This window comes from Chelmon rostratus, chromosome 4 (assembly GCF_017976325.1).
Source record: "Chelmon rostratus isolate fCheRos1 chromosome 4, fCheRos1.pri, whole genome shotgun sequence".
NCBI lineage: Eukaryota > Metazoa > Chordata > Actinopteri > Chaetodontiformes > Chaetodontidae > Chelmon > Chelmon rostratus.
The window spans coordinates 2,110,974-2,126,151 of NC_055661.1; the positions used below are offsets into that span (position 1 = coordinate 2,110,974).

General features: G+C 42.2%; 1 protein-coding gene across 1 annotated transcript in view; it reads right to left on the bottom strand.

Annotated features, from left to right (window-relative positions):
• Positions 1–9,875: 9,875 nt before the first annotated feature.
• The window catches only part of LOC121605055 (cadherin-2-like), an 86,145-nt gene continuing 80,842 nt past the window's right edge, over positions 9,876–15,178 (bottom strand). The window contains exon 16 of the mRNA XM_041934797.1: positions 9,876–13,580. Within this exon, the coding sequence (XP_041790731.1) occupies positions 13,374–13,580 (207 nt within the window). The 3' untranslated portion in view covers positions 9,876–13,373. The remainder of the gene's footprint in view (positions 13,581–15,178) is intronic.

Below are 15,178 nucleotides of genomic sequence, written 5' to 3' on the forward strand. Positions count from 1 at the left end.
CTCTTTATTTTCTATCCCCTACCCGAACCAGGGTTTGTATTCCCACCCCGCTTTTTCTTGGTGCAGTTGGTGAGAGGCAGGGGTAGATGATGGTAGTGTGGCAATCGGCAGCTACATGTGGCATTGTCTGCTGAATGGCTGTGTAAGTGTGTTTCTGCCAGCATATTGGCAACTGTGTCAAAAATTCTACTGTGAATGGATGGATTGCAAAAAAACAAACAAACAAACAACAAAAAAAAACAGTTTCACTTGAAGGAGGTACAGATAAACACAACACCACCATGGGGGAAGGTTGGTGGGGTTAAGTGTTGTGTGATGTGCTCTCAAACAGTAATGAAAGCTTTACACCTTTGTTTCCATTCAGTCCTCAGTCTACCCTTCAGTGCAGAGCATGTTGATGCTCATGCTTGGTACAATTAGGTCTTTAGTTAACATAAGCTGTAATTTTTAGTGGCTAATATTAATGTTTTGTAGCTAATATTAATGCCAACACCAGCTGGTGCCCTGCTGTAACGTGGTGATATGGCATATGTTGATTGTTTCTGATATGTAGGTGAGCATAGCGATATCAGTGTAAATATGAAGTTGTTTGTCACTGCGCTTTATTTCCTGTGACTAGTGTACACATAATATGCAAAACCGTTGCTACCATCTCCAATTCCTCATCTTCCTCCACATCCAACTCTGGTTCTGCTTCTGGCTCAGACCCATCCTCCTCTTCCTCTTCTGAAAATTTTGTCTTGAAAATAACATGCAAGTTGCATGTCTCTAAGAACTTTGCTTTTGCAGTGAAATTATTAAATCACTTTTTGCTTATTCCTTTCAAATAAAACTGTTCCATTTTCTGAATAAAATAATTACATTTTCTTGTGATACGTACCATAAAGTCATCTTTTTAAATTTGGTATGAACTGTGTTGACAACAGATCATTGTCATGATGAATTTGAGTCCAGATGGAAATGTTTCACTCATGTTTCATAGCTGTGTCATTGTATTAAACTTGCAAGGGTTGAATCCACCTTGCCTACAATTCTAACTGGTGTCTTCAGTATATATAATGAATCTTTATGTGTTGTCCCACACCTCCACAACTAAAACACAGTAAAAGTGTGAGAAAAGAGTGCAGCATTTGAGGTGCTCCAATGTTTACTTCAGTTATGGATATTGTGACTTTATCATCCTTTTTTTCAATTCCAAAAATCATATATATCAGGGCCACAGCCATTTCCTAGTTTTTTCCCTGGCCTTTTCTTATGTTTCCCTCTTCCCTGACTCTCCTGTGCTCCTGTCTGTCTGTCTGTCTGTCTGTTGTGTGTCTATGCCGGATGAGACACACCTTCTGAACCTGCCCACATGCTGTCTATCAGCTCATCAGCCTGGCAACGTTTTACCTTCAGCTTTACTCCCACTTGTTGCCAGATCATTGTAGCGACCACAGCGGATCACGTCTCGTCTGCCTCCCTGCCTGCCTGCTATCCCTGCACCTCTCCAGCCAGCCACGCTCCACTTCACCCACAATCCCCAGCACTGGATAATTAACAACTGTACTTCACCATACCTCTGTTTCTGTGTCCGGCATTTGGGTCTACCCTGCAACCACTCTGTAACAGTACATTTGGAATACATACATTTGGCCAAAATGTAACATCTTTAACAAATGAAGCAATTCAACAATTATTGAGTATAAAATGTTTTTACTGGTTACATACTGTACGTATCACACAGATATACATGGAATATATGTGTGTACATGCATGCACATTAACATACTCTTTTATTTACTCTTGCACCTACATGTCATAAGCAGTGCATACAAAACACAGAGACACACAAGAAAAAGGAGGGACAAACTGCAGATCTCCACACTTTCCCTCTCTAAACCCAACCGTTGGAGGCAGATGTCCAGCCAGTGCCAGTTCTGTTAGAAGTTTCCATCTACTAAAAGGACGTGTTTCCTCGCTACTGTTGCCAAGCACTTGCTCATGGGGCAATTGTTGGGTCTCTCTACATTAAAGAGAATGGTCTAGAGCTGCTCTAGAAGGAATGTGTTGTGAGATAATTTTGTTGTGATATTTGGCGCAATAAAAAAAAATGAATTGGACAAATGTGTAATGCTCACAGCTGGATTTGTCTGGTCTGTTTCTGAATCTGTTCTTTTTGTTTGTTGAGGGGTTTTTTTTTTTAAACTAATTTAAAAGCCTAACCAGAGACAGTGGCTGCCAATGGCTTCAGTTTGATGCCCTAAAGGCATTTTGTCTGTTGAGATTGTACCATACCATACCATACCAGCTTCTTCCGCTTCCCGGTCGCGGGGTCAGCAGTCTAAGCAGGGTTGCCCAGACTTCCCTCTCCCCAGACACTTCCTCCAGCTCTTCCGGGGGGGCCCCGGGCGTTCCCATCCTGTGGTCCCCAAACCAGACTCCCTCCGGCCCTTGGCTGCGCCTAGAAATTCTGTCCATAAAAAGAACCGGTGACAAAGGGCAGCCCTGCCAGAGTCCAACATGCACTGGGAACAGGTCTGACTTACTGTTGGCAATGCGAACCAAGCTCCTGCTCCAGTAATACAGAGACCGGACAGCCCGTAGGAGAGGGCCCTGGACTCCATACATCCAAAGCACCTCCCACAGAATGCACGAGGGACACGGTCAAATGCCTTCTCCAAGTCCACAAAACACATGTGGACTGGTTGGGCAAACTCCCATGAGCGCCCTGCGGAGGGTGTAGAGCTGGTCCAGTGTTCCACGACCAGGACGAAAACTGCGTTGTTCCTTTTGAATCTGAGGTTCGACTATTGGCCGAATTCTCCTCTCCAGTACCTTGGAACAGACTTTACCAAGAAGGCTGAGGAGTGTGATCCATGTATAGTTGGAGCACACCCTCTAGTCCCCCTTCTTAAATAGAGGGGCCACCACCCCGGTCTGCCAGTCCAGGGGCACTGTCCCCAACTGCCACGCGATGTTACAGAGGCATGTCAGCCAAGACAGCCCAACAACATCCAGAGACTTGAGGTACTCATGGCGGATCTCATCCACCCCCAGTGCCTTGCCACTAAGGAGCTTCCGAACCACCTTGGTGACTTCAGCCTCAGTAATGGATGAGCCAACCTCTGGGTCCCAAGCCCCTGCTTCCTCTACGGAAGGCGTGACAATGGGAAGTATTCTTTCCACCGCCGACAATATCCCCAGTCAAAGTGAACAGCTCCCCATCTCCACAGTGAACAGTATTGGCAGGGCACTGCCTCCCCCTTCTGAGGCTCAGGACGGTTTGCCAGAATCTCTTTGAGGCCGACCACTGAGCCTCCTCCATGGCCTCTTCGAACCTTTCCCATACCTGAGTTTTTGCCTCCACTTTCTGCAGCACTGTCAGCTGCCTCAGGAGTCCCATGAACCAGCCAAGCTCGATAGGACTCCTTCTTCAGCTTGACGGCATCCCTTATTTCCGGTGTACACCACCGTGTTCCGGGATTGCTGCCACGACAGGCACCAGAGACCTTACGGCCACAGCTCCGAACAACTGCATCAACAATGGAGGTGGAGAACATGGTCCATTCGGACTCAATGTCTCCAACCTCCCTCGGGATCTGGTCAGAGGGGTCCACCAGACGTTCCCAACAGACCCTTGCTATACGTTTGTAAGTCTGTCCAGCTTTCTCCTCCGCCAGTGGATCAAGCTCAGCACCAGGTGGTGATCAGTTGACAGCTCAGCCCCTCTCTTCACCTGCGTGTCCAAGAGATCCAAGATTGTAGTATGACCCGTCATCTAGGACTTGTTTGCCTTGGGAGACCCTAGCAGGGGCAATAAGCCCTGGAAAACATAGCTCCTAGGATCATTCGAGTACTCAAACCCCTTTCAAGGAGTTGTTGAGATTGTATAATAATGTTTATCTGTATTGTCCATGTCAAATTAACTAAGTAATAAACAAAGTAATTCAAGGAGCCAAGCCCAGCTCCTGAAAAACAACCCCACACCATAATCCCCCTATACCAAACTTTACACTTGGTACCGTTGTCCTGGCAACCACCAAACCCAGACTCGTCAATCGATTTGCCAGATCGTGAAGTGCGATTTGTCACTCCAGAGGAAGTGTCTCCACTGCTCTAGAGTCCAGTGGCAACGTGCTTTACACCACTGCAACCGACACTTTGCATTGCACTAGAAGATGTATGGCTTGGATGCAGCTGCTCAGCCATGGAAACCCATTCCATGAAGGTCTCTACTCACTGTTCTGGAGCTAATCTGAAGACCACATGAAGTTTGGAGATTTGTAGCGATTGATTCTGCAAGTTGGCGACCTCTGCGCACTATGTGCACGCTTCCACTTTTGTCATAATACCACTGACAGTTGACTGTGGAATATTTAGGAGCAAGGAAATTTCACGACTGGACTTGTTGCACAGGTGGTATCCTATCACAGTACCACACTGGAATTCACTGAGCTACTGAGAGCAAACCATTCTTTTACAAATGTTTGTAGAAACAGTCTGCATCCCTTTATGCTTGATTTTATACACCTGTGGCCATGGAAGTGACTAGAACACCTGATTTCAAATATTTGGATGGGTGAGTGAATACTTTTGTATTTCGTCTCGCCTGGCAAGACAGTCTTAAAACATAAAGGAAAGCCCTCCGAAGTGCCAGAGCAGCCTATTACTCTTCACTAATTGAGGAAAATAAGAACAATCCCAGGTTTCCCAGGTAAAACACACTTTGTTGTCACTAGGACTGACCTCATGTTGCAAATATACAAACCATGCAAATTAGCATATGCTAATTTCTAAGTGTAGTGGGCAATTTTATTATTATTTGAGCGTTAGTATTGTTTACCAGAATAGATCACTTTGTCGCACTAACCTCAATTTGGAAGTCAATCTAACTGATCACACCATTTCCTTTTCCACAAACTTTACCGTCAATTGATTCATTTAGCTGCACTCAGCTCCCCAGCTGTGGACCCATGCATCTGCAAAAGCCCTATGCACAGGCAGACATGCACAGTGTGCTCTGATGGTTGCACATACACTGGGAAAGCAGTGCAGAAGACAGAATGTGTTTGTCTAATTGTGTGTGATCTCAGGAGAGGAACGAGTTTTTTCCTGTTTTCTCTGCCTTCATCACTGTTGTTGTGCCTGTATGGATGGCTGGCTGCTGGGGCAAGATACTGCTGACGTGCCCTTGGGCCGGGAAACTAGAGACGGTCTGTGTGCTTCATATCGGATTGGGGATAAAAGGCTAGAGGAGAATGAACAGGATTTAAAGCTGCCACAGAGAAGCAAGATGCTTCTGAGGACTAGAGTGGAAAAACAATGCTGGGATCTGTGTCAGTCTTTAGTTTGTTCCACTGTAATCATAAGACCTGCTATTAACCCATTCATAACTTCCAGCACCGATTAGAGTGACTCTGCACTTTGAGAGATGACAGTGGAAGGGGCACTCCACTGATTTTATAAACCAACATCAATTTACTGTTGTGTATTAATGTTGCTAATTTGCAACTGTGACAACAATTCCAACACTCATGTTACACACAATTTTGGTTTTCAAGCTGAATTCATCAGTATTTTATATTAACAATGGACCAAATGTGGCCAGGCCAGGGGTCCCGAACCTTTTCCTGAGGGGACCCCTTTTTATTATCACGTAATCTGTTGACTCCTAACTAAATGACATACTTCAGGTGTATTTCATATTATGTTCAATTAATCGAGAACAACTATTAAACAGTTGAATGAACCCAACTAGTGAAAAGAAGAACTGCAAGTTTGTGTCAGACAAGCAATTTGGATGAATTTTGAGCAGATTATTTCCTGTCAATATTGCATCAGAGATGAGTTTTCCTGCTGTTTTTACGAACTTTTTTATGCAATTATCTGGATGTATGATTTTTTTCTGATTAACAAGATTCAAGATTCAAGATGAAGATTTCTCTCTTGTCATTGAGCATGACATGTCAATGAAATTTGCATTGCAACCCCAATTTTAGAAACAAGATAATAAGAAAGATAAGAAAGATTATAAAATAAAACTAAGATACTAGAATAAAATAAACCAACATGCAGTAAAAATATTCGTGAATGTAATAAAAATATAACAGAAGTGAAAATATAAGACAATAAGAATATACTAAACAATAAACAATAAAATCATACATACTTAATAGGTATCTGTTTCTTCTTCTCCCTGTTGCTTGGCCATTGTTCTATTTGGTCTTCGGTTGTTTCAACTGGATAGTTTTCTAATGTAGGACAAGGCTGTTCAGTAGAGAGTGAAGGCTCTGTGAATATAGCTTGTGTTCAGGTCTTCACTGTTAAGTTTAGCTCTTAAGCAATAATCTAAACTTTAAAAATAACAATTTCATTTAAGTGTCCTTGCAGAAATGAATGCAGCATTGAGATATAGACCTACCGAATATTTTTAGTAAGGGTTGGTCACGCTACATATTAGGGTATGCATATTCATCATTAACTAGTTATTGATTAGCATGCATATTGGTAGCAAATTGGCTTTTTATTAGTTATTATATGGCACTTTTTAATGCCTTATTTTGGGTGTTAAGGGTTAAGAATTAGGTTTTTAGTTTCTAGTTGTAGTTGTAGAATATGGTCACGTGGAATAAGGCATTAATAAGTGCTTTACAATGACTAATAATATGCACGCAACATACATGCTTATGAGCAACAAATTAATAGTGAATATGTGTACCTTAATATAAAGTGTTCAAAAAGGTTTCCTTATACTCCTTGAAATCAAGACAGCTTTACACAGCACATTTGTGTGAGATGTGCTGTGTGAATAATATGACTTAACGTGATGAGTTGGGGCCACCATGCCCAGGTTAGAATCCAATGAATGAGGCAACTGTTTTTAATTCAGTCCCATGTCTTTAATTCAGTGCCATGTCTCACTACAACAGGGAACTGCTGTGATAAGTTTAGTACTTCCCAAATTGATCATCTGATTGATAGCGCTACAGGTTCATTGCGTATGACCCTTGACTCTACTTTCCCCCTAAAAAAGACAACACAACAGAAGAGGTTAGCTCCTTGATATATCCCCCAAACCCGCAAATTGAAGCAAACGTCATGACAACTTGAAAGGAAATGGAGGTCCACCTATCTGAAAGTATTTTGTCTCGCCTGGCAAGACAGTCTTAAAACATACAGGAAAGCCCTCAGAACTGCCAGAGCAGCCTATTACTCTTCACTAAGAGTGTAATGTCTCAGCAAATCTGCTGGTCTGTTTTGTTCACTGGTGTCTGGTCTTGTCACTCACTTCCTGTTTTATTGTGAAACCCTAACTCTCCTCTCGTTTCAGACCCTGACTTCCTGATGTGTTTCCCGCCGGTCCGATTGTCCGCCCCGCCCTGATTGTTTCCACCTGTTCATTGTTACTTCATGTATATATAGTCTGTGTCTCCCCTTTGTCCTGTGCCAGATTGTCTTGTGTACCTTGTCTAGTCCAAGTCAAGTCTAGCTCTGAGAGAAAGCCCTGTCTACCTGTGAGTGTTTGTCTAATCAAGGTTCAAGTTTGTACATTTTTGGAATCCTTGCGCCTTTAGTTTCTCGCCTATTTTAGTCAAGTCTTTTGTTTGTACTTTGAATTACCGAGCGCCTTTTGTTTGTTACTTTGTGAACTACAGTCCTGTTTTTGCCAGATCCTTGTTATCTGTGTTTTTTGTTAATAAATATTGCCTCATGTTTCGAGCCTTTCCTGGGTGATCTGTGTTACTGCATTTGAGTCCTGAAAACCCACGAGCCCAATGGGCCCTGATAAATAGAGGAAAATAAAAACAATCCCAGGTTTCTCTTCAGCACTGTAGCCTGGCTGACAGACAGTCATAATTCCATTGAACCACGTATTCCCTTAAGCCTCAGTAATAACAACTTCATGAGCTTCCTCAATGAAAAAAATCTCACTATTACAGACAGAATTCAGCAACTACAAACTTCAGTGGGTAATGATTTATCTTCAAATACAGAAACCATAGCAGTAGTTGTTAAACCCGTCATATTTTTAGACAGCTTTTCTCCTGTCGAGCTTCAAGAACTAATCTCAACAGTTTCCTCATCAAAATCATCAACCTGTATCTTAGATCCCATCCCAACCAAGCTGTTTAGAGATGTTTTACTCTCAGTTGGCTCTTCTTTATTAGACATGATCAGCCTGTCTCTGTCAACAGGCTATGTACCACAGTTCTTTAAAGTAGCTCTAATAAAACCTCTCCTCAAAAATCCTACTCTTGATCCAGGGGTTTTAGCCAACTACAGACCTATATCTAACCTACCCTTTCTCTCTAAAATTCTTGAAAAAAGCAGTTGCTAGTCAGCTGTGCGACGTTCTACATAAAAATAGTCTATTTGAGGATTTCCAGTCAGCATTTAGAGTGCACCATAGCACAGACACAGCATTGGTCAAAGTCACAAATGACCTTCTAATTGCACCAGACAAAGGACTTGTCTCCGTACTAGTCTTACTATATCTTAGTGCTGCATTTGACACCACTGACCATGGTATCCCATTACAGAGATTGGAGCACTCCATTGGCCTTGAGGGAACTGCATTAAGATGGTTTAAATCCTAATTTTCAGAACGATTTCAGTTTAAATTAATGATGAATCGTTTGTGCACACTAAAGCCAGTCATGGAGTTCCACGGGGTCCTGTGCTTGGACTGATCCTATTCACTGTATATATGCTTCCTTTAGGCAACATTATCAGAAAACGTTTCATGCATTGTCATTGTTATGCAGATGATACCCAGCTATACTTAGCAATGAAGCCAGAAGAAACCATCAGTTGAATAAACTCCAAGCGTGTCTTAAGGAAATAAAGACCTGGATGACTAGAAACTCACTATCTGTTGATATAGCAACTATGGATGGCATTGCACTGGCCTCCACCACCACAGTAAGGAATTTGGGAGTCATCTTTGATCAGGATATGTCATTTAACTCCCATGTAAAACAAATTTCAAGTACTGCCATTTTCCGCCTACGCAACATTGTAAAAATCAGGCACTTCCTGTCTCAAAATAATGCAGAAAAGCTAGTCCATGCATTTGTTACTTCCAAGCTGGATTATTGCAATTTCTTACTATCAGGCTGCCCCAATTTGCTGCTAAATGCTCTCCAGGTAATCCAAAATGCTGACAAAAATAAGGAAAAGAGATCATATTTCTCTGATATTAGCTGCTCTGCACTGGCTCCCTGTAAAATCCAGAAAAAATCCTTCTACTAACCTACAAAGTATTAAATGGTCAGGCACCATCTTATCTTAAAGAGCACATAGCACCCAATTACCCCAGTAGAACAATGCGATCCCAGAATGCAGGCCTACTGGTGGTTCCTAAAGTCTCTAAAACCAGAATGGGAGCCAGGGTCTTAAGTTATCAAGCTCTCTCCTGTGGAACCATCTGTATGCGTTCCTGTCGTTCCTGTCCTGTCTGGTTCTGCTCGAGGTTTTTGCCTCCCTTTCGTCACCACTGTCTCCAAGTGCTTGCTCATGAGGGAATTGTTGGGTCTCTGTAGATAAGGAGTTTGGTCAGTACCTGCTCTATATGTAAAGTGTCCTGAGACAACTTCAGTTATGAATTGAAAATTGGAAATTAATGGAATTGTTTTGGTAATGTGTTAGCCATAACAACTTTATAATGTATAATATTAATATGTCAGTGTTGAGTTTGAAGCTTGTTCTGCCACCCTCAAGTTGCCAAAAATCAATTGCTTTAAAATTTCTGCTTCTACTGAGCCTGCTGAGTGTTTGTGTGTGTGTGATTGGTGTTGAAAGTATTTGCGAAAGATTCGAAAAATACTTTTGTTCCATAATGAAAAGATAAAAACATGCAAAAACGTTTTAATTTGTAATCCAAATTACACATATACAAGGATTCAAGATATTAGCATGTCATTTTCAGAGACCACAGCCAAAAGAACAACAAGAGAAAAAAATACAATCTGTACATATTTCAGTTTACAGTGAGTAGCCAGTTGGAGAGTACCAGAGAACACTAAGGCAAATCATCAGCAGACAGAAGAAACATTGCCTTTTTTGTATTTAATCCACCACAGCAGAGTATCAAGAAGTACTTTTGCTACAAAACAAGGACTGATGTCTCCCTTTATTAGCAATCAGCTGCATAAGTTACATTGTGATAAAAGCAAAACAAAAAACAGAAGGTATCTATCTAGAGTCTAGCATTACTGTACATGTCTTCTCACTAGCTTTGGAACACCACACTGGCAAAAATATGCAGCTCTTTTGTACAGCTCTGGGTTTGACCAGCATCTGCCTCCCACCAACAGAAACTCTGCACAGCAACACTGTGAAAGGCTGTGACTCAACAGGAGAAAGTGCTATTCATACAGTCTAACCACCCGGCCCTGAAAATGATGCAGGGATTTTTAACTCAAAAGGTCAAAAGACCCTTGAAGAACATGAAGCTGCTCTAAAACTTCACTGCAATTTGCCCATTTGATTTTAAAGGTACAGGAAACTCAAACCCGTGAATCAGTCACTCTGCCAAGGATAAGCACTGTCACAGAGCTCAAAGACTGTCTGCAGCATGTTTACTGTCAAGGAAAATCATTGTGCCTGCCAGCAGAAGTATTAACTGCACGTGAAAACATACTTCAACACAGGGGGTTTTGATTTCACTATTAACTCTTACAAAGGACAGAACAAGACGAAAGGGTGAACTTTCCTGACAGTTTGATAAAGTGTTTCTTCTAAAGAGTTTTTCCAAAAACAGTTGTTCTCGTTTAATTAATTGCCCCTCTCCCAAATACAAACTGGAATACAGAGCTTGTATTGGCGACATTTTTTGGTGTATATGACACATTAGCTGGTTTATTGCTCAGGAATATTGACTCTATCAGAGTTCAACACAAACTTTCCATCTGTTTCTGTTTTGTTGGGTTGAGCGTGGTTCAGCTGCTCTGTAGTATTTTCAGTTCTAAACTCACCTGGCTCAAACATAGTTTATGGCTGTGAGATTCCTGTTACCTTAAACTGTGCCATGTTTAGAATTTGTCATGGCAACCTACAATTAGTTTCTTGTCTTGATTTCATTTTCGTGTAGAAACAGTGATGCAGCTGGAGTCTAGACTTGGAAGAAGAGTCAGGATAAACAATAATAGATTGAATTAACAGATTTTTAGCTGATGTTTGACATTTTGTAGATGAATAGTACATGCATACCCAGATATATATAAGAGATGTTATTCTATATTTGCTGTAGATTTAATATTTGTTTTGTGCAAGTGGAACCTTTCATCTTCACATTTGACTTTGGGCGACCGTGGATATCCATGTAAAATGTGATGAAAATCTGTCCAGAATTTGTCAGAGTAACATAACCCTACACCAAACTATTTCCTGCTAACACATCAAAATATCTCCAGATGGCTCAAAAGAAGCAACACCACTGTTCCAGTGCAATAAGCAAAATTAGCGAAGTGACATCAACTTCATTCCTGAAATTCATGTTTGTCACGCCTAATTGTCAGAAATATGTATTTGCAGACGCAGAGATAGCAGTTTGTTTAATGGCTTTTCTGCCTCTTTTTCACATTCTGCTCTTCTACCTTCGCACCATTCTGCTGCAGATCCACACATTACACTGGAAAGGTGTTGGATTGGTCATTTTAAGCTGCAGACCTGTATATTAGTCATACAGCAATCACTTTATATTCTGTTCACAACCTGTTCATCAAACATACTATACATATTCATCTGTAAATATAAACTCCTACCAGACTGTGACTGCTGGACCTACACACACACATTCACTCCTGCTCTCGATGTCATATTCATTGCATATTTCATTACTCAATGAATTTCCTTCATGATGGGAATTTTAATATATGTGTTATTTCATAGATCTCACTGTTGCTCTGCAACCAAACGTGCTTCAAATGTTTTCAGATTCACTTTCTTTGCTCCTGGCCTTGATTCTTTGTTGTTGTTTATGCTTTCTTTTTTCATTCATCTGCACAAACACATAAATGGAAGTTATATTTTATCACTGTGTTTTTCACCACTTTGCTTCTGTATTTTTGTCATCCTGCAAATAAGCTAAACTACATCCCATTTAAAGTTTCCATTTGTGAAGGCGCAGCAAGGACATAACCACACCATTTAAACTGCACTGCAAATAACATTCTCTACTTGTAAAAACCTCCTGGATTCAGAAAGGAAGTTCTTTTAATTCATTGTGGTACTAAATGTCCTCGACTATCTAACAGCGTTGTCAGGAGAGGCAGACATTCTTTTAGAGCAATTCAATCAAAGCTTTGACACAATGTGATGTTGAATGATCAGAGTTAACAGAGGAAAATCATTGAAGGAGAGCAGAAAGGAAATTGAAACTTCTGATCTCAGCTTGCATCGTCAGCACGGGCATCAGTCACATTAATACCAGAGCAATGTCGTGAAATGAGCCTGCCGTTTATGAACACAGATATGCGCCTCAAAAAGCCATGGAGACATGTAAGAAATGTAACAAATATATGTGCTGTATCACAAAGAAAGTTGTTGTAATGACAACAGTTGTGAATGAGCTTCTGGTCAGAGGAGAAAGCCACTTCAGAGATTCTGCTAACTGATTGATTGAGATCTACACATTGTGCTATATGCAAGTGAAACTGTAATTTTCTGACTGAATCAGATAAAAAAAAATCCTTCAATACCCAGAGCCGTACAGTAAAGCCATGTTTTTGCTGGTAGGATCATCCAAGGTGTCTCATAGTAGGCTCTGCCCTTTAGAGTGTCCATCCAGTGTGTCTCTGTGTAAATGACTCACACGCACTCTCACACACACACATACAGGTAATGACGTATAACCTGAACACACACACACACTCATTATCATGGCGAAGTGCTCCTCCAGTTGCTGCTGCAAAACACCGGGAGCTTTAAAGCAACATACAGAATTGAGACCGAACACAATCAAAAGAATGTACAAAAAGGCACATTTGACCCCAGTGCTCCTGTACTGTGAGATTCAAGTGTAAATGAGCGTCTGTAACATGGCTGTCGAAGCTCTTAACCATCACAGAGACAACATCTCTTCTGAGTGCATTGTTCTGGCTGCTCACATTTGTTTGCACAGGGGCTAACGCTCAGATGATAATGTCCATTAGCCTGAATGCTAGCCGGTGCCAGGCCTTGCTTGGCCAGGAGTCAGAATGGTCCCTAGTGTCATCAACCGTCGTCAAGGGGCTGCAAGTCTCTTTACAAGCTGTCCTGTGGTAATACAGAAGTGTCAATCCATACCCCATGTTTACCCCATATCCTCTTTCATCAATCCCACCCACCACCTGAGCCTTGGAGCAAGGGTGGGGTGGAGAGGTGGTTGCTGTTGGTGGGGGTTTAGGGTGCTAATCATCCCCTCCGCCGTACAGGTCAGCCAGCTTGCGGAAGCGCGGCCCCCAGTCGCCGAGGTAGTCGTAGTCCTGGTCTCCGCAGCTTGAGGAGGAGTGCAGGGAGCTGAGGGAGCCAGCGGTGGAGCCACTGCCCTCATAGTCAAACACCAGCAGGGAGTCATAGGGGGGGGCGGTGGGGTCGTTGTCTGCTGCCTTCAGGCCCTGGAACGAAAAATAAACGAGAGAGGAAGCTGAGCAAAGGGAATGGTAATGCAAAATCATAGTAGTAGAGAGTGCATGCTTGTCTAGCACCACAGCGAGAAAAAAAGACAACTTCTCGAGTAACAGAGTGTGGAGGACAGGCACTAAATACTGAATATGGATGAAGATTCTAGATTAAATAAACACTGAGGAGATACGAAGGTAAGTAAAGAGAGGGTTGGAAAATATGGACATGGAAAAGATCCTGCATGAATTTCATACATTATAACTGATTTGACTGTGAGATGCCCAGAAACACAGTCAACTGTCGGTTACTGCTGGTGGCTGCACATCAGCAGTGGATCAGCTGGGGATTCAGTTGCTTCATGTCGCGTTATCGCTGGTTGCTGAGGCAGGGGAGTAATATTACTGATAACACCTCCACACGCAAAGCCTGTGTTTGATGAAGGATAAACATTATGCATATTCATATCAGGCTCATGGCACAGGTTAATCCTTGGAGTTCCATACGCATCGCTTCTAAATCAGAGAATGTTGTATGAAGTATCTGCTAAGCAGAGCTGTCAACTGTCAGTTCATTAAAAATGAACAGTGCCATGTTTGCACCAGAGATTTTCCACATGGCAGTGCAATAACCCACACTCCACAGTATCACTCAGACTGAGCAAAGCAGAATTTATGGTTGAGAGAGCTACAAGACTCTGAGGATATCTAGCGCAGGATTATAGTAATCCTATAATATTTCTATAGTAACTGTACAGTAAACCTAAAAGGGTATTATAGAAACCTGTGTTCATGCTTTCATACCAAAGCAGAGCAGTGTTAGACCCAAAACCACGTCTGATGACCCTTGTTGACCTATGTGCACCATCTGAAAGTTCACTTTCCCAAAGAACTGGGAGTCAAGATGGCAACCTTCCAATCACAAGCCAGCCTCTCTAACCTCTGCCGTACCTCCTCAGCTCAGCCCCTACACAGGCGCGGGACATGGAGGAGATCCCAGTGAGGGAGAACATGAGGGATGGAGTGTTGTACAAAGGCTGTGTTTATTTCTGTATGTGTGTGTGTGTGCGTGCATGTAGAGGGGTTGTGACGGACAGTAGGCAGTGCTGGGGGAGAAGGAGGGAAGGAGGGATTAAGGAGAAGCGCAGAAGAGAGGAGGATTTGGGTCAGGCAGGACAGATGCTGCCTCTATCTCCAAGAGGAGATTCAGCAGATTACCCAGCGTCGTCTGAACTTAAAACCACACACACACACACACACACACACACACACGTTTTAGACACGTACACAATTTTCATCAATTCATTCAAAGCACATTTGGAGAATAAAAGTACCATCTAAAATTAACATTTAAATACATTTGCCCAACCTAACAGTCGGACAATGGATGTTTTTTGCTTCTCACCGCTGTTCAGAATGGTTGAAATGAAAGCAGTAAATCTGATAAGCTGTGGAAATGTTTTGTGGGCCACATCTGTCATCTGACTCAAGACACTCCTGTCACTCTGAAACTCAATGGGAGGAGAGAATTAACGCAGAGGGAGAGAGAGGGAGTGGCAGGGCGAGAAGCATCAGCTTGTCATGTCTGCCAGATT